The 18482-nt window shown below is 38.6% G+C and overlaps 1 protein-coding gene across 2 annotated transcripts in view; it reads right to left on the bottom strand.

The window, feature by feature from the left end:
* eps8l2 (EPS8 signaling adaptor L2) overlaps positions 1–18482 on the bottom strand; it is a 23953-nt gene extending 5471 nt beyond the window's left edge. Inside the window, exons 1-12 of one of the 2 annotated variants that reach the window (XM_077567837.1) lie at positions 18279–18482; positions 12440–12490; positions 11966–12012; positions 5994–6058; positions 4084–4245; positions 3859–4008; positions 3400–3479; positions 3220–3326; positions 2342–2412; positions 1988–2114; positions 548–636; positions 389–463 (exon numbers count right to left, since the gene is read on the bottom strand). In XM_077567837.1, coding sequence (XP_077423963.1) covers positions 389–463; positions 548–636; positions 1988–2114; positions 2342–2412; positions 3220–3326; positions 3400–3479; positions 3859–4008; positions 4084–4245; positions 5994–6058; positions 11966–12012; positions 12440–12474 — 1008 coding nt within the window. In that variant the 5' untranslated portion in view covers positions 12475–12490; positions 18279–18482. Of the gene's footprint in view, positions 1–388; positions 464–547; positions 637–1987; positions 2115–2341; positions 2413–3219; positions 3327–3399; positions 3480–3858; positions 4009–4083; positions 4246–5993; positions 6059–11965; positions 12341–12439; positions 12491–18278 lie in introns of those variants that run through there. The other variant, XM_077567836.1, reaches the window with a different exon arrangement.

The following is an 18482-nucleotide window of genomic DNA, read 5'->3' as shown; positions in this document are numbered from 1 at the left end:
TTGCCACTTGCTGTCGACTGAAAATGACATCACAGTTGCTCAGGGCTCAGGTAGCGACCAATTACAGCTCAGGTTCAGAAAACATGTGAGCCGTAGCCAAATAGCGCAGGCGTCACCAACATGGTGTTGACTCGAGGACAAGGAAAATTCAAACTGACGCTTTATCTGTAGCTTATCAAGCAAATATGGTGTGTCCGGATGTAAGTGCACCATATCAATATGAAAGCAATCACAGCAGAGTGCTTTTTTCCATTTTGGAAGGTGTGGCTACAGCCTGAGAAACCAATGTTAAAGAATGGACCTGTAAGTACACCTGTGTGCAATATGTAGGCTATCCATGGAGAAAGACATCATAGTATACAACAAACACTCCATTTGTAGCTCTTACCAGCTCCAAAGGGCCGAAGAGGAAATGAACCAACTCTGAGGCGCTTGGATTTTGAATGTGCTTCTTAAGTTTGGCCTGCAGGGGGTGCAATGACAGAGCCAGTGAGGAGGCAGTGAGGCCAAAAACAAGAGTGAGGTTAAATGATCTGAGCTATCTCACCAAGAGGTTGAAGGCCAGCTTCAATTTCTGCAAGCTATCGATGAACTCTTCCTCAGAGGGGGGCTTGGCTCGCAGGGTCAGCATGCCCTCTGCGTACAACCACAAGACCGCAGACAATGAACACACACACACACACACACACGTTTACAGTCTGAGCAAGCAGCACCCTTTCACCCTATTGCCAGGGTTCGAGGTACATGTGGTAAATGAATACCTTTAGTATAGTTACTGTTGTTGACCTTGGCCAAACAAGTCCAAGACAGAACTTGCAACCAATTTTTTTATTTTTTTTTAATGCTGGATTGTTGGGTAGAAGTGGATTTGGAGCAGACTGGGTTAATTTTACCCAAGGGTGGGGTTATTATTTTTGACCCAGCAGATTGTAGATAAGATTTCAGAGCTGAAGCTGGACGCCATTTTGATTGCGTACTGAAGTTGAAGTACAGTAAATTTAATGTTACATTTTGGAAAACATTGGTTGCAGCTGGATGGTTCTGTGGTAAGCACGCCTGGTTTTGAACACAGAATTTGGGGTTCAAGTTGTAACTGCCTCTTCTTCTTCTTGTAATAAAATGAATATTAATTTTAAATACAGCTGTTCTGATAGGCTGGAAACCTATTTCTTGGTCGCTGTATCGCATCAGTGGGTAGTTTTTACCCCTTGTTAAATCCAAATCTTCACCCAAATCCTCAACCCAAAAATACACTGGGTTTAAATAGCCCAGCATTGGCTCGGTTTCTTTTGGACCCAGCACTGCGTTAGCTATTTCACCCAATTTGAGTTATTTATGGTCCAGCAGTTTTAAAAGTGTCTCTCTTCTTGGAGCCCAACGTGTGTGTTGCTTGTTATTATTGAGGATTATGCAACTTCAATAATGTAATCTTATTTACATTATTTTAGTTGCAGATAAATCTTTAAATCCTCAAATACCAAGACTTCCAGAGATGACAGAACAGTCAAACTCTCTGAATAGAGAATACTGTACATGACTGTCATCTGTATGTGTAGTCAGCGACAGCATTCATCTAAATTTGTGTAATTTTTGATGTGCTCAAATTGAATCACCACTGACCAAACATGCAGAAATGAGAATGTCATAAATAAAACATCACCCAACACATTACGGCATTATTATTATTTTTGCGACTTGACATACTGCAGGACTATGTTAAAACACTAAAGAGCCAAATAAAACAAATAAAATCATTGTAAGTTAGTAGTAGTAGTAGTAGTAATAATAATAATAATAATAATACCGCTGCAATGGAAACTGAGTATTTGCCAAATGACTTGTTCGCAAAGGCCATATTGTAATATTGGTGTTTACCACCACGCATGTCACTGGAGAACACAAAGAGATACAAACATGGCAGTGTGAGCAATATTCAACATATTGTCACTTCAAAGTTGCCACCGCAGAAGAAGAAAGGGAGACAGACCTGCTGGTCCTTTCTTCTTATTCTTCTTACTCTTGTTGCGCTGGTTAAGTTGGGAAAAGGCCTCGGCTGCCTTTTGCACCCGCGCCACAAATATCTCAATGTCGTCCAGGGCACAGTTGAGGATTTGCTACAGAGAAGAACAAGCTGCATGATGAGGGTGTCCCATGATGACATCCGACAAAATATTAGGTACACCTGCACTGCACAACTGGGGTATGAAATTTATTTTATTTGATACAGTGCAGTAAACAGTGTGAATCAAAACGGAGCTTTTTTTTTCTTGCATTAGGTGTCATTAAATTCCACAAGTGTACCTAATGAAGTGTCCAGTTGAAGGTGGAGGAAAACACTCACCACATCCTTCTCGATGCGCTGGGCCAACTTTTCATGTGACTCTGGGTCACTGTGCCCAGAGGATCGTCTGTCTGCACCCAAAGCACACAAAGTCAGGCATTACGCAAAATCAGAAATTTTATTTTTACATAAAATTAAAAAAAAAAAAATCTCATATCAAAATAAACAACTTTCATTTATAACAACCATCCATTAAAACACAGTTTTAAACTGAAGAGATATTATTACATTGCAAATTTCAATCCATAACAAGTTACAACCATTAACATTCAATCAGGTAGCTCATGACAAAACATTAGTTATGATGTAATACTGCTGCTTCTCAAGTTTAAAGAGCCTGTAAAGTGAATTCAGAAATGTACTTTAAAGTACAGTATACATGTTTGAACATAAAAGAGAGCATGCAATTAAAGTGGAGTGTGTGGATCGGAGCTTTGGGCTCGCACGGCCACTTTAGAGTGCCTCGTTGTCAGCTGTGAGTGCACGCACGTAACGGAGAGAAGGCACAAGAGTAAAATATATATTTTTTTAAAAAGTCCAACTTGACAGCAAACATGTGGACATGGGGTTTGCTCTGGCGGTGGCTACTTTAGAGCGCCTCGTTGTCACAGTGTGAAAAATCCTAGCAATAAGGTTAGCATTCAAATTTGGCAGGGTTGTTAACAATTGCGTCAATTTTGAAGTTGTTTATTTTCACTTTACTTTTAAATATTCAATTCATGACAATAAAAGTCTTAGTCTTAACAATACGTAAAACTAAACAGGCTTACTGGCATATCTCTTTTTTTTGGATTTGATAGACACAAGTGATGACCAATCAATTCTCTATGATTGATTTTGGCCACTGTCAAGATGTGAATATTTTTTTGGGATCTCACCTTGTGGGATTGGGGCGGCGACGCGTCCCTTCGCAACTGGGGCGGCCTTGGGGGGCGACTGGGGAAGGATGGTCTCTCTTCGGTGCTTCATTTTCTCCTGGTTAATTCTACAAGAGGAAGAGGACATCAGGACCTTTGCTCAAAAATTTACCTCAGTGCTTGCGTGTGCGCATGTCTTACTTGAGTGTCTGAAGCCTCGACTTCTTTCCATATTTGTTGTCTCCAAGGGCACTGTCTATATCTGCGTGAACCAATTCAGCCTGAGAGAGAGAAAAAGAGAGAGAGAGAGAGAGAGAGAGAAAGAGAGAAAGGATTTAGTCAAATATTATATATTTACACAGGAGTATATCATTTAACTCATTCACTCGCCAGCCCAGTAAAAATTGATATTTGACGTTTATAGACGTCAATGGCAGTGAATGCGTTCATTTTAAATAATGTAAAAATCTCTAATATCGTATGAGAAAGACCAATGTGCAGATGTACACTCTGCTGAGCTGTCAGACACTTTTGAGTCCTCACACAAAAGTGCAAAGCCGCTAAAGAGCATGTGAAATGTGACTTTAAACTAATACAGCCAATACTGCAATCGAGTTCAGGATCCAGGATGCAAAGTGAAGGATGCTCAGCAACACTTACCTCCACCTCGTCACAATGGAAGAAGTGAATGTCTGGCCGGTGCTGCTCATTGTCCTGACACACGAGCAGCAGCACGGACGGGTAACGCGTCTGATTCAGCACGGCCTGAGACAGGTGGATTGTGGGTAGGGGGAAATTCTCCAGCTCCTCCTGCAATTAATTAATTAATTAATTAATTAATTGCACTTCATGTAACCATGTAAGGCTGCTCCAGGGCAGCAGTACCTGTGTGCCACAGTCCAGCAGCCTGACGGCCTTATCAGTGACTTGCAGGAGCATTTCCTGAGTCCAAATCTTGTCTTTTGAATCCAGAAGTGCAAGTTTCTTGATGGCGTCGTCTACAGTGGCGATGGACTCGGTCTTGTCCATGATGAAGGTGGACAGATGCTGACCGTGGGACAGAGAAAAGGTGACATAAGGAAAAGGCGATTGAAGCATTACTTGAGGTGGAAAAAAGTACGAGGTATACCGTTAAGTTAGTTCCCTAAGTGGAGCACTAAGTCAGTATGTACTGTTAAGTGGAGTGGGTCCTATTCTCGTAGAGAGTAAAAACTGCTACATCTTTTTTTTCGTTCAAGTTTCAGGGCTGGGAATTTGGCAGTGCCCACTTTACAGCGGTTGACGTTACATCATCCACAGGTTGAGATCTTCTTGCAATCCCCAATAAACGTACATTGAATCAAGACGGCTGTGTTCACTCTCACAGCGGCGCAAACTCACATTTGTAAATGTGACCGTCTACGAATATACCAACAGAAAGAAAACTCCTCCCATCAACATACAATATCAACATGAAGAGCACTTTATAAAAAAGGTAAAAGTCCAAAATGAAAATAATCGATAGCATTATTACATTACTGAATAGCCAAGAATTTTGAAGCCTCGTGGCCGCCATATTGCTCCTCCCATGAAACGTTTTTCGGCATACGACGTATACATTTACAGTGTCGAAATTGGAGAACATTTGAGATAGTACTTAGTAGAAACAGCATGATTTATGATGTTTCAAATTTGTTAAACATAAATAAGAGGACTTCATACATTTTACAATTTGCCTTAAATACATGTATAAATGATATGCTTAATGACGTTTATAGGAGGAAACTTGTATATATTTTTTAAATTAAAGAATTAAATAAAAGGTCTTAAATGCAGTACATGTTTTAAAAAAAAAGTGACCACCCCGCCAAATACCCCCCACCCCTCCGCCCCTATACTAAGAGCCTACGAGCTGTATATGTCTAATCTGTACATATACGTATAGTTTATACAGTAGTCTGCTCGCGAGATGGAAGGAGTAAAATGGCCGCCTTCAATAGCTTGCATGGGCGTGTATCGGCCATCCAGTAATATATACAGATCAGTGAGACGCAAATTTTGCTGAACGTTTAGACTGAGCAAAAAAATCATTTTAACGTGGTAAATTTCAAATCTGATTCTTTGTTGATTGGCCGGTTTATGTTCAAGTTATCAAATATGGTTCCTTGTACTACAAAGGGTTAATAGTACCAAAAGCAGTGGTTTAGATGCTCCACTTTTCCTGAAAAGAACATTTATTTTAAAGAGCATAGCTATTGGTCCACTCAATGTGTTATTCTCAGAATTTAGCTGGCAACCATATATAATTTTATATTATATTTGTGAGTTTGCTCCACTTTGCACAAGACATCAACAGTTCCTCATTCGATATGCGGTGACCGATAACAAGTCAGCTGATTATGACATTTAAAGAAATCTCTTCCGCATTGTCATAAAATCATAAAAACTGGCTTACCCTGACATGGCTTATCATTTCAATCATCATTTTAATATAATTTCTTCTATTGTGTATGGTGATTATGAGGAGGGTTGCTTGCATTATAAAGTACATTATAAAGTACTAGAATTTATTTATCAGCTTAACTTTTTCGCATACCACAACAATGTTCACATTCCTATTTGCGATTAATTTACAAAAGTAATTATGAATTCATTAAATACTAATGCAAATGAATACTGTATAGTAAAAAAATAATTAAGCAACGATATGAAAGGAAGAAAAAACGCCATACCAAAAAAAAGCAGAGCAACTCAACACATAAAACAAACTAAAAAAAAATCTTCACTTCAACATTTACAAACATTGACAGCCTTACCTCAACATGATACTGTGACGTCTCTTGCATAATATAATTGGAGTTGGAATACTTTTTCCTTTGCTCTGAAAAGGAGAAAAAAAAACATTTAGAAAATGTCGCCGTTTTAAAGAAAAATAGTAACCGTAAGAAGACTCGCCTGGGAACCACATGTTGCACCAACCAGAGTAGGAGTGAATGGACCAAAGAAACACACATGAGTGAACTTACAACACCAGCAGGGCAATAAGGAAGAACACCTACTTTGTGTATGCTTGCTCTATATTTTTTTTAAATACGCTACTGGAAAATGATAGGAACCAAAGGAAACCATATCAGCGGGAAGTAATCTCATGTCGTAATTTAGATTACTCAACAAGTAGATTTTGCTGCAAATAAACCAACAAAAGAATGTTTTTATTTGTTTTCCTAAAGGTTGACTCCCAATGCATATCTAAAAAGTTAAATATTAATTACGCTATCAAAAAGTCGGTGCAACTTGAAGTGTTCCTGCTCACTTTATATAATAAGGATTACGTACAGTAAATGCGCCATAAAAGCGCCAAACTTCAGGCTCAAAGATCACAGATGATCGTTACACGACAACACAACAACAAAGAAACCTCCTCATCTTTATCTTTGTGCGCTATTGATGCAAGCTACAAATTGTCATCTTCCAACTCGACTTCCAGTGCCCCAGTTAGTGTGTCGTGAATGATTCTGTGGATAACTTGGTTTAATAATGGACCCTATTACAAACATTGCTAGTAACTTAGATTTACAGCAAGTTTGTTTTTAAAAAAAACACTGCAAGGCCTTTGAGAAATTTCAAAGCAAAAATATAATACAGTGCATTTATGATATAATAATTTATTTTTAGACCACAGTTTTCCAGGAACTACTGTATTGTGCGTCTATTCTTATTGAGTTCAGGCAGACAATAATTTACCAAACTTTTTTTTTAAATTATTAATATTGTTTAGATTTTTTTTTAAATCATGTTCATTATAATAAATTATTGTCTTGTTTTCTATCACTGCTGTCTGCTATATATGCATAAATGATGATGCTAAGGCAGCAAATTGTGTATTGTAATATTTTTGTGCCTCAGGAAGAAACCAGATATTGATCTGAAAAATGTGCTCTTAAAAAAAAAAAAGCTTAATTAATTTACACAAATTTACACTACTTGCCACGCCAAATTTGCGCCAGTCACAAAAATAGAGTATAACGTATAAATATGGTTTTAATGTCCTTAACTCCCCAAAACGTATTTATATGTTTTTTTTAACCGTTTTTTATTTATTTATTGCTAGAACATGCAGAAGGCTTTGATGCAGCTTCTGACCTGAAGAGGTCCCTTAAAGCAATGGTAGTTATTACAAAAAACGACCAGCAGGTGGAAGCAGAGTATAAGAGATCGGCCAGGGCCATGTTGCGACAAGTTCTTTTCCCCAGTGTTTTCAAAAGGTTTGTGAATAATGATGAAACTTAGCTATATTCTAATGCTAATTGCTGCAAAACTGAAACAGATACAAATATCCTTTTTTTTTCCTGATGAAAGAAGAAATTTTCTTTTGGTTGGTTCCATGGTTTTATAACCAATGAACACAATATTTTGTGGGCCTCCCTACCAGGAGCGAAGAGGGTTGCTTCAGTGGAAATGGCTGGCTACTTAAGAAATGCTCCTGTTTAATTATTTAAATTTCATTCACACTTTGGTTGTGTTGAGTTTCATATAGCCACAGCCAAAAGAAATTAGCGACACTCATGATGCGATACTCTATTGTGCTTGAACTGGCACGTAACAAAAGTGTGCCACTGCGCCCGCTGACCTATTTACCAGGCAAATGGCTTACAGGTAACCATTACACGATTATTAAATGAGAGCATGTTGCTATCAGGCTCACAATGCCAGATGTCTTCTCCCCCCTCCGCCCAGGAGAGCAAACACTTTGGATGCCACACACAACATTAAAAGCTCTTGTTCCCTCCGCATTGGACACATTGTACTGTGTGTTGAATACAACACAAAGGCACAGAGTTTGAACAACAATTCACTGAATCTGTCAAGTGTCCTTTCATTCCCATGCACCTTGTTGGAAACTGTGTGACTCAAGTGCTATTTTGAAAAGTGATAGCTTGTGTCCAAGCCACCATGTGCAAACGACGCCAGCGTTTGCCTCGCAGCCAATCCCTCTCGGCTCATTTCTTCCTGCTTGTCTCCACACAGGTGAAAGAAAGGCATCAGGTGTCTGTCTGAAAACCGAGCTGGCCGCCATGTCTTATTAATGCCACTTATGGCAATCATTTCACAGGGCCGTAACAGCTCGCAGTGAGATCCATTTAGCAAGCAGTTGGGCCGAGAAGCCAGAGTCAATGACTAAAGATAAACATTGGTGGCGAGAGGGCAGACTGTCAAACTGACATGGGGTCCAGATCAATTTGACATAGTCGACATTAAGTGCATACAAATAAACTGCCGTGTGATTATGATGTGGAACATTTACATTTACTGGCAGTTGCCTTTTGTTTTTACTGCCTAGCAACATTTGGATGTAAGTGTAGGACTGTGTTCACAAACATTTGGCTATTTGTTAACAGGAAGTATTCACTACAGCAATGGTTGTCAAGCTTCTTACAACATTTACGAACAAAAAAATAATTTGCACTCCAAGTATAACCAACAAAACAACATAAAAATGCAGTGGTGTAAAAGTTCTAGAATATAGGACTTCATCAGAAAACAGACAAGAGATATTTATTTAATATCATTGTAAGCCACTAAAACATTATGCACAGTTTTAACATTAAGATTGTGCTTAAAATTAGGAACATATACCTTAAAAAAGGGAACTAATGATCCACTTAAAATGTACTGCATGCGAAAGTTAAATAAAAAAGTGTACCTATATAAATGAAGACTGTTAATACAAGTGACCTATACTTAGACAGTGATTCTTTTAAGTATCACTAGAGGGCGCACTTATTCTACTACCACACTTTGAGAATCATTGCCCAGCCATAAGAAGTCCAAGAAACAACATTAATAATGGTTTGCCTTTTAATGTAATTCGTCCTTTACAAAAATAATAAATGATTTTGACAGTGATGTCTTAACATAAAATAATATACAGTATTCTTATTTTTAAGTGAACTACACATCATTCAGCTCTATGAGACTGTTTACCACGCCTCTCATGTAGTTACATATGTGTGGTGGAATTGTCACATCTCCAAAACTTTCACATTTCTGGGGGGTGACGAAACAAAAAATACGACTACAGCATGTTTGATCAGCTATTTACAGACCCGTGTGGGGAACTGACAAATAGTACTGATTCACGACGAAATACGAAATTGACCGTATTCTGACATAGGAGGATTCTGCCCGACAGCGATGCTAAGCTACTTAAGCTAGCACTGTACAAGCACAATAACAGGAATCAAAGCGCAAAACGGTTACCTTTTGTCGCATTTGTTTGTTAGTTTAAAAAAAAACTAATTGACAGGAAGAAAGCTTACATCAACATCTAATTTATTGTCTTTTCCAATGAGATGAACGCAACAGTTCACCGCAAAATCAAAATGGCTGCCGGTCATGCATATCAACAAGGAAGTAGTGGCCTGCTAACAAACTGACGAATAAACAAAAATAAACTTCTGATTTTTCACTGCTGTTAACACGCTACACTTGACCAAGTACCTTTCCAGCTGATAGTGATTTCTAATCAAACTCTCATATTGAATGTCATTAGACTGCAGGTGTACCTAATGATGTGGCCTTTGAGTGTATAGCTTTTTAACACACTTATTTATTCCCCTGTAATATTAAATGTCTGGATGTTTTCGATGTAAGCCAATGTAATTCTAATGCGATGTGGTGCGTTTCTCTGTCTCTCTGCGGTTCTTTTCTCTGTCCCAAAGGCGCTGATAAAGAGTCATTTGCATCAGTGTGTCAAGTTTTGCATACAACATACTGAAACTGGACCTTTGTACTTTGTGTGTATTCAGCATGGAATGGGCAGCAGGCGGATAGCCACTGCTGTTGTTGTTGTTGATACACAACAGCATCCCATCTCAGGCAAGCTGCTCTCATATCGCACACACCGTCGTGCTGACCATCTGCCGCGCAGGCTGAGGCGAGCCGAAAGGAGAACAACATAGCCTCGAGTCGCCACACATGCTGTGAGTCACATTATAAGGAACAACACAGGCAGGCACATCCTGCGGATTGTTGGAAGACTGTCTTAAAGCACCAACAGATGACAAGGTGTGAAGCCAGACGGCGTGGGAACATCTTGCATGGCAGTATGACCATCATACAACAACATTCTAAATTTAGAATAGCCACTCATGGAAGCAGTTTGTTTCTGAATCAACATTCCTCTGTATGTGCGGTGTGCAGTCGAGCCAAAGTCTGAGGCTGCAACAGAGGTACAAAAAAAAAGAAAAAAAGAAGTCTGCCTCGTCTTTTCCCCCATTTTCAATGAGGCTTTTATTCACCTGCAGGACGTGGGCATCCCCACCCTGTTCCAAGCAGACTTTATAAACAGGCACGCCCTGCACCCTCCGCTAAGGCCAAATAGAACACACATGCTATGTATACAAAACCATGGAGACATATTTATATATACAGTGAACCCTCGCTAGCTTAATGCTAACACACAATGTAAAACTTCATAGACAGGCTAAGGAATAGCAATAGTCGCAGTGTTATAACCCTTTAAACCAGCTATTTTTGTAAACAAACGCTACATCAGCACATTTAGACAGACAATATAACACTAATCAATGGCGTATATTATTTATATTTTGGAAAAAACAACTAATATGACCATTCAGTCACTTCCAGTAGTTGATAGTCTTCTTTGTTTGTCTTTATGACTGCATTATACTGCCCCCGGTGGCCAACTTGAACTCACCAGAAGGAGTCACAATGAATTAATCATGATGCATAAACGTTGTTTAAAAAAATTAAAAAGAATGTTTGTTTGTTTATATGTCAGTTTGTTTGTTTTTGGGGCAGAGCATAGAATGAATGCATTAATGGCATTTCAATTCACAGGAATTGGAAAAAAATATTTTATATACGTGTGTTTTGAGTTACGAACGTACTTACTTACTTACAAACTTTGAGTTACCAACTTTTATCTCAAGGCACCACTGGAGTTGTTGTAGTTACGGCATCCACAAATACATTTCCAATCGACATCAAACTCGATTGTACCATATTCAAACATCATCATTCAACTTCATGACAATTTCTCAGTCCATTATCACACTCTATTGGAGAAAAGTTAGTAATGCAGTCAAGAAAAAAACAAATCCATCCGATTACTTTATTGCTCAATTGACTAATAGATGATTGGTTCAGAGTTGATAACAAGTGCATACGTGCACAAATATGATAATACTGAATAAACACATGGGTTGCATCTGAAAATAGTTTTGTCAAGTTGAGTAGGCCTCAAATCAATAAGTCAACTCCAATGTATTGGCCATTTATATTCAATTCTCCCTCAAAAAGAAAAAGTAAAAAATACAAAAGTGTAGGACTGTTCAATTACAGGTGCATGTCAAGTTAGAGCAAACAAAAGTGGTCATTAATAAATCACTCATGAAATGAAACATGTGCTAACAAGATCACGGACAATCCAGTGAACGTCTGCACTGTAGGATCTTGACAGATTACACAATTACAATTAGCTCAAACTTTTCACCCACATAACAAACGACGGCTTGGTGTAATAAGATTGGACAATGGTACAGTGTACGTGTTGAAAAGGATTTCCACATTAAACTGAAATTGCTCCCAACTGTAGAAACGACATCTCACCTAAATGAAACATACATTTTGTTCATTTATGTGTGAACTCTCCCAAATACTTAAAGGGAACCCTTAAAAAAAACAAAGTTGGCTTGATAAATAATAAATTCCTAGCAAATCAAAGCATAAAGTGCTCGGTGAGGTAAAAGGTAAGACCGCTTACCAAAGAGGGCTTTGGCGCTGATCTTGCTGTCCGATCTGGCCACTCCACTGCAATGACAAGAAGAGATGGGATTACGCTGCATTCCCTTCATCTTGTCTCCTACTAAAAGCAACCAAAATTCCCACTCTGTCACTTCTTCATGAGTCACAAGCCCACAAAACGGCAGTGATATATAGAAAGTGTCCGCCAGATTATAGCCTGAGATCCAGACCATATGGACCGACCAGGGAGGGAGAGTGGAAAAGGGAGAGGAGGAGGACGAGGAGGGGGCCCGCAGGGAAGCTGGAGCCAATAGCCCGGGCAAAGCAAATAATTCTCAACAGAGGCGCTCTGTGCCTGAGGTCCCTGACCTGCACCACCTTCCACATACTGGCTTAGTGATTCTGTGGCCGCTGTGACAGTCACCTGCGATAAAGAGCTGAGGTAGGGAAAGGTAAATACTGTGGGCGAGGATGGAATGCGTAGCAAACTCACTTGCTTTGCCTTGTTGGAGATCCCAAGGTACTCATGGTTCAAGACATCCACCTGAGGAAGGAATGAGACGACAGAACATGAAAGACTGGCCACAGTATTAGGTACACTTGCAATACAATCCGGTCTCGAAGGGGAGTGCAAAGTATGGCATGATGGTTGACCCACTAAACCTTTTGTTCCATTTAGATGTTGTTGTTTTTTTCTAAATTTGGTGAATAAAAATATTCTTTCTTTAAAATTGATGTTCTAAATTTGAATTATTAAGTGATTTGTTTTGTATTTATTTATTGCAATAAAAACAAATACAAAACAAACATACATACATTTAATATTAATAGTGCAAAAATGAATTTAAAAAAAAATCAAATGAGGCCTACACTTGGTGTAATGAGACCAAATATAAGAAATGTAAAAAAATACATAATAATAATAATAATAATACAAAAAATAAAAGAAAGAATCAAATGAGGTCCACACTATTACCGTAACAATATGTTTATTATTTATAATGTAGTTGTCTAATACTTTCTCATACATACTTGTAAATGAGGTGTAGCATGCCTTCTCAAGCGCAAGCTCTTGCTAGTGCTAAAGTACAAAATATTTATTTTGTTTTTGGCTATTCTGTAATAACAAATGAAACATATAGTGAATGAATACCATTTAGTGGCGTGTGGACCTTAACCAAGGACAAAGTGTAATAAATAAATAAATAAAAAACAAACAGGTAGGTTTGTTTGTCCTTCTATTACAGTTAGCATCAAGCAGTCAACTTCCTGGTTCTTAGGGTGGACTGATATATACAGCAGCTATATAGCGCAACCTCTATCTAGAGCTTCAACAAAAATATTTTCCTTTGGTCCATGGACTTTCCCTCTATGAAATTTTAGCTTTGCATTTGTGTAATCTGTGCTCAGTGGCAAAATATCTGCTGTGGAAAAAAAACAAAACAGCAAAGCCAGTGACGGATTAAAGACCTGCACAATTCTGTAATTTTACAAGCAGTCATCCAACAGGAAACCGAACACTAATGTGGTCTTGACAGCTTGAAGAAATAAGGCAAATGAGACCTTTCCATCCATATAAGTGTGTGTAATCCATCTTCCATTGCCTGAACCTGCTATTTTTTTCTTGCCTTTCCTGTCTCTCAATCCATCCTGTGTTTCCAAACACAACCCCTAGCGTGTAAGTAGAATGAGTGTGCTACATGGAAATAGTTGCGCCCATTCAGGCGCTGTGTCGGTACTGTTGGCAGCCGAGGGACTCATCTGCGACAGCGGTAGACATGAATTGCTTGATTAAATCCACTCACGTTTAATCATTTGATTCGGTTTCGCACTCGGTCTAGCTCATTAGCGACAATTAGCTTGGCCTCCGAGGAGGTGAGCCTGTGTGCGGGTTGAAATCAGAGAAGCAGGAAATGAGAGAAGTCACCTCAGAGCACGGAGCCTCCACGTTGTCTGTCAAGGCATGCCCTCATGACGTTACGTAACACATACCAACACACGCAGACGAAACATGCTCCAGCTCCTCTCCTATCAACGTGGACCCTAACAAGCTGTTGCACAACAAAACGGCCCGTTTGTTTTCTTTCACAATGCCTGCAGTTCACTGCATATATGTAATGCGGTGATTATGATGCGGTGACAGCAGAGGGGCCTTATTCATGGATTGATCTAATGAGGAACTGCCGCGGAGTCAAAATGGAAGTTAGGATAACAATTGGTAGCTTGCAATTTGGAATCGGAATCAGCCAGGCATGCCTGAGCATTCTTAACTCATTTGCTAACAAAAACGGACAAATATGTTCTATTTTAAATATGACCATGCTCCCAAAGACGTATTTACATGTTTTTTTTATGCTAGAGCATACAGAAGGCTTTGATGCAGCCTCTGAACTGAAGAGAATGCTTGAAGCAATTTGGCTATTACAAAAACGGCCAGCAGGTAGCAGCAGAGTATAAGAGATCAACCAGGGCTATGTTTTGTTTTCAACAGATTTGTGAATAATGATAAATATACTTTTTTTCCTCGATGAAAGAAGAGACTCTAATCTTTCTTTTGGTAGGTTCCATGTTTTTATATCAATAGAATACAATATTCTGTGGGCCTTGCAAAATCAGTCAAAATCCAGTAACACAACCGTGAGCGAAGGGAGTTGCTTCAGTGAAAATGGCTTAATTGTGCACATTTATGTTGCAGATCACAGGTGTTAAACTGCCAAAGCTTGCCATACATTTTCACAGGCTAATCTAGTAATTAGGATTTTGCCACAAGAAGCTTATTAGGTATGAGAGCTGCCTTGCATCGAGCCACATGCCTGGTCGGTAAACAAACACAGTGCAGCTCAGCCTCTTACTAGTAGACGCCACAATCTAGCCATATGTTGTTTTTAAATGAGTTGGATATTAAAACAATAATAATAATAATAATAATAATAATAATAATAATAATAATAATAATTAAACTGTTACTGTTGCACTTGCTAACATACCCTAAAAAAAAAGATATTAATGTTGTCCATTCCTAAAAAGAAAATATTTGAGCTGCTCTGTCTTGCTTTTGTTAGTTAATCTCATTCAAGATAAGCATTTTTTGTGTGTGTGTGTATTTTATTTCATTACTGTACTGCATGCAAAGTTTACAATTTTAGTAAAAATCCCTTCAGTCATATTTGTACAAGCGGTCGGTCTGACCTGCCCTATTAAAATGATCTGTGTGTGTGTGTGTGTGGGGGGGGGGGGGGGGTCCCATCCTTCTCTGGTACTTCTAATATGATTTTCAAGAAACCACCAAGGTCGAGGAAAAACAACCAATCAGAGACAGGGCATGATCTAAATGCTGTGAAGCTACATTAAAAACTTTCTAGCAGTTTTATAATTGCAAATTTCCCCTTTAAAAATCAAATTACCCACTGTAATGTGATTTTTGACATACTGTTACACCACGAGCAATTATCCATTTACTGTACATGGTCCCACCATTACAACTGGCCCAAGCGTGGGCAACCATAACTTGGATGTAGCCCGCATTAAAAACAAGTTTGTTACAAGAAGAACCACTTTCTGCATGCTCTTGATCCACACGAAAATCTAAGGTTCTTCATTTTCCCATGCCTCCATCATATTTCATTGTAAACACCAAATTTCCTCCCTAAAAACAAACAAACTATAACAGTATCAAAAGGGTTTTTTTAAATGGTGAAAGGCCATGTTTTTGTTCCTCCAACCACAATTAAACAAGCAGTAGTCTCCAAAATCAACATGATGGTGTGCAGTAGATATCAATCAATGTTTTTTATTATTATATTGTCTGAGATTTCTGTCCTGATAAGAGCCAGTTAACTGCCGGTTTATCATAACATCTTGTCAATTTAAGTCAACACAAACAATTATAAGTCATAGTCAGAATACAAATAGCAGGATATGTCGACCGTAACATGATCTACTCTGACGTTTTATCACTGTTATTATGATTATTATTATTATTTTATTAATGTGTTTCTTGGTGGACATATGTGCACTCTCGCTGAAGTGTCATGGATATAGGTTGAGTAGTTTTTACATAATTCAGCTAATTTTGGTTTAGATAATAAATTAACAATGTACTTGTACTGTATATAAAAGGTTGCTAACATAATTCAAAAATAAATTGACTTTAGGATTTTACTGAGACGTGTAAGAACAAAAGCAGCATATATAACATTTGGACCTGCGCTACACAAACATTCTCTGTGATTTATTATGTGAAATATTACCGTATATGCACCAGTTTAGCGAAACAGAAATTTGGGTGATGTAAAACAAAATCACTAAGAACAATCTCGCAGCACATTTTGACAGACGTTCTTTCAGCAGAAATACAGAAGAATAACTTTTCCTGCCAAAACCAACGTTTTGCAATAAAAAAAAAAAACAAGAGATTTAGAAAAGAAAAACTGTCCTGCTCATTTTAAGCTAGACCAACGCAATACTTCCTCTTTTTGTCCTTATCTCCTAGCGTCTCTGTAACTCTTTTGTTCCTTCCTCTGGATCAGAGCCAGCTTTCATAGGGGAGGTGAAGGCAGTGGAGGGCAGGTTGGGTGTCAGGTGTTGTCAAGAGGCCCACTGCGCTACCCAACCTCTTTGTTTAACAAAGCCAGACGTTCATTTCGAGGTAATTATGTGGTATTAGAGCTGCGATCGCTGCATAAAGATTTTCATTGTGAGCATTATTTGCTGGACTGAAATATATTTCCAGACTGGATGTTTTGATATTCGTATCTGCTGGAATGAGGTTAGACGGCTGCTCATTCACAATAGCCTCAAAGCTAGTCACTGAGGCGAGTCCTTTCTTGTTGAGTCTATGTCTACGTTTGTGGTATCACTCAACAGGGCTTGTTCTGCTCAAATGCCCAATCAAATATTAGGCTGACATTTTTGATGCTGTACAGTGGAAGTTAGACCCGTAATTTGCCTCCATGGTAACTGTATTTTTTTTTTACGACCAAAAATGACTGCAATGTTCGTGAGCTGGAAAAGTCAACGTCAAGGATAGAAATATGCATACGAATCCATTAGTCTCATCTTTAAGAATTCATATCTAGAATTAATCTTGTCTTGAAGCAAGTGCGTGATTGGGTTGCAACCAACAGAGAAACTTTTCAAAATGCTCCAAAATTTGTTTACGATCTTAAGAAGACTCAAACTTGATCTATATCTCTTTAGATACTATAACGGTAAATTCTGTAGTGTAAATTTGACTCTTTTAGAGTCAATTTTGACTCTATTTAGATGGGGGCCAAATGGACTTAGTTTTAGAGTAAACTAAGATTTACACTAGGAAGAGAGTAAAAAAAAAAAAAATGAAAATAAATAAATAAAACTCACTCAAGGGTTAAGGTTTGAACTCCCGACCTTCAGCTTGGGAGACTGCCACACTACCACCTGAGCTATCAGTTCCTTGGTTCAATTTAAATCGAGAAACACCGAATTAAACAACTGATCCATTAAATAAAGCTACACAGCAGCAACACTACACTGCTAATCCGCAACATCATTCCTCACACATGAATGGTAAATAAATAATCCAGTCAGGCTGTTCTACTATTTACCAATCAGCAAGTCTGACATGTGTGATTTAAAGTTTGCCTGCATAAAGGAGAGGCTGTTTCCATGGCAGCACAATAGTCGAGTGAATATCGTATTGAAACATTATAATCAGTGTGTGGGGAGTGTTCACAATACTGCTTACGAATGGAAAAATTATAAACTTGAGCAATGTGGACTTCACCCTCTGAGTTGGTCAGAGATAACAGTTATCAGGTCTTATATCTTTAAATGCTGCTTGATCTAGGTGCTTCTTGTCCTGGTTCATTTTGACAACTGGATCAATGTGACAAGATGAATGAAATGTCACCAAAACAACGCCTTTTTTGATTGTTTCCTTTTCCAAGTACGAGCAGTCTTGTGCCAGGATTTAGCACGTTAGCAATCAGTGTTTATCAATTGGGTGCTAATGTATAGCTAACTGCTAAATCTGCTAACTGCGGCCATTGATGTTGAGCATGATTAGATGTAACAATGTATGATAGCGACAAGCAGTAAAACTGTCCAACTGAAAGTGGGAGATTATGACTCAAATTCAGATCGGTGTGCGCAATTTCAGGGGGATGACATAAGCAAAGAATGTTAATAATTTATGTTGTCTTCTGCCACTTAATTACATTGCTTTGTGTGCACAGAGATGTTACTAAAAAAAATGTAGGTGGCACTGATCGATGTTATTTTTTTAACGAACGAAGAAAACAATGCACTTTGCGAACAAGAACACTAAAAAATAAATAAATAAATCAACTTACTCCGTTGTTTTCTGCACTGGATGCTCAAGGTGACAACATGTGGGGGATAGAAGCGTCAACCTGCCGCCGATCAAAAGACACAAAAAGTTGGTATCGCAGCCGACCTGTTTAATCCCGGATTTGCAAGCGTTCCTGCGGCTGCTTTAACACAACACACACACAAGCAGCACACGGAAAGTTGTTGTTGGTTCCCCGGAGCAGTCG

Source organism: Vanacampus margaritifer, chromosome 6 (assembly GCF_051991255.1).
Source record: "Vanacampus margaritifer isolate UIUO_Vmar chromosome 6, RoL_Vmar_1.0, whole genome shotgun sequence".
NCBI classification, from domain to species: domain Eukaryota; kingdom Metazoa; phylum Chordata; class Actinopteri; order Syngnathiformes; family Syngnathidae; genus Vanacampus; species Vanacampus margaritifer.
This window is presented reverse-complemented; position numbering and strand designations above follow the sequence as displayed.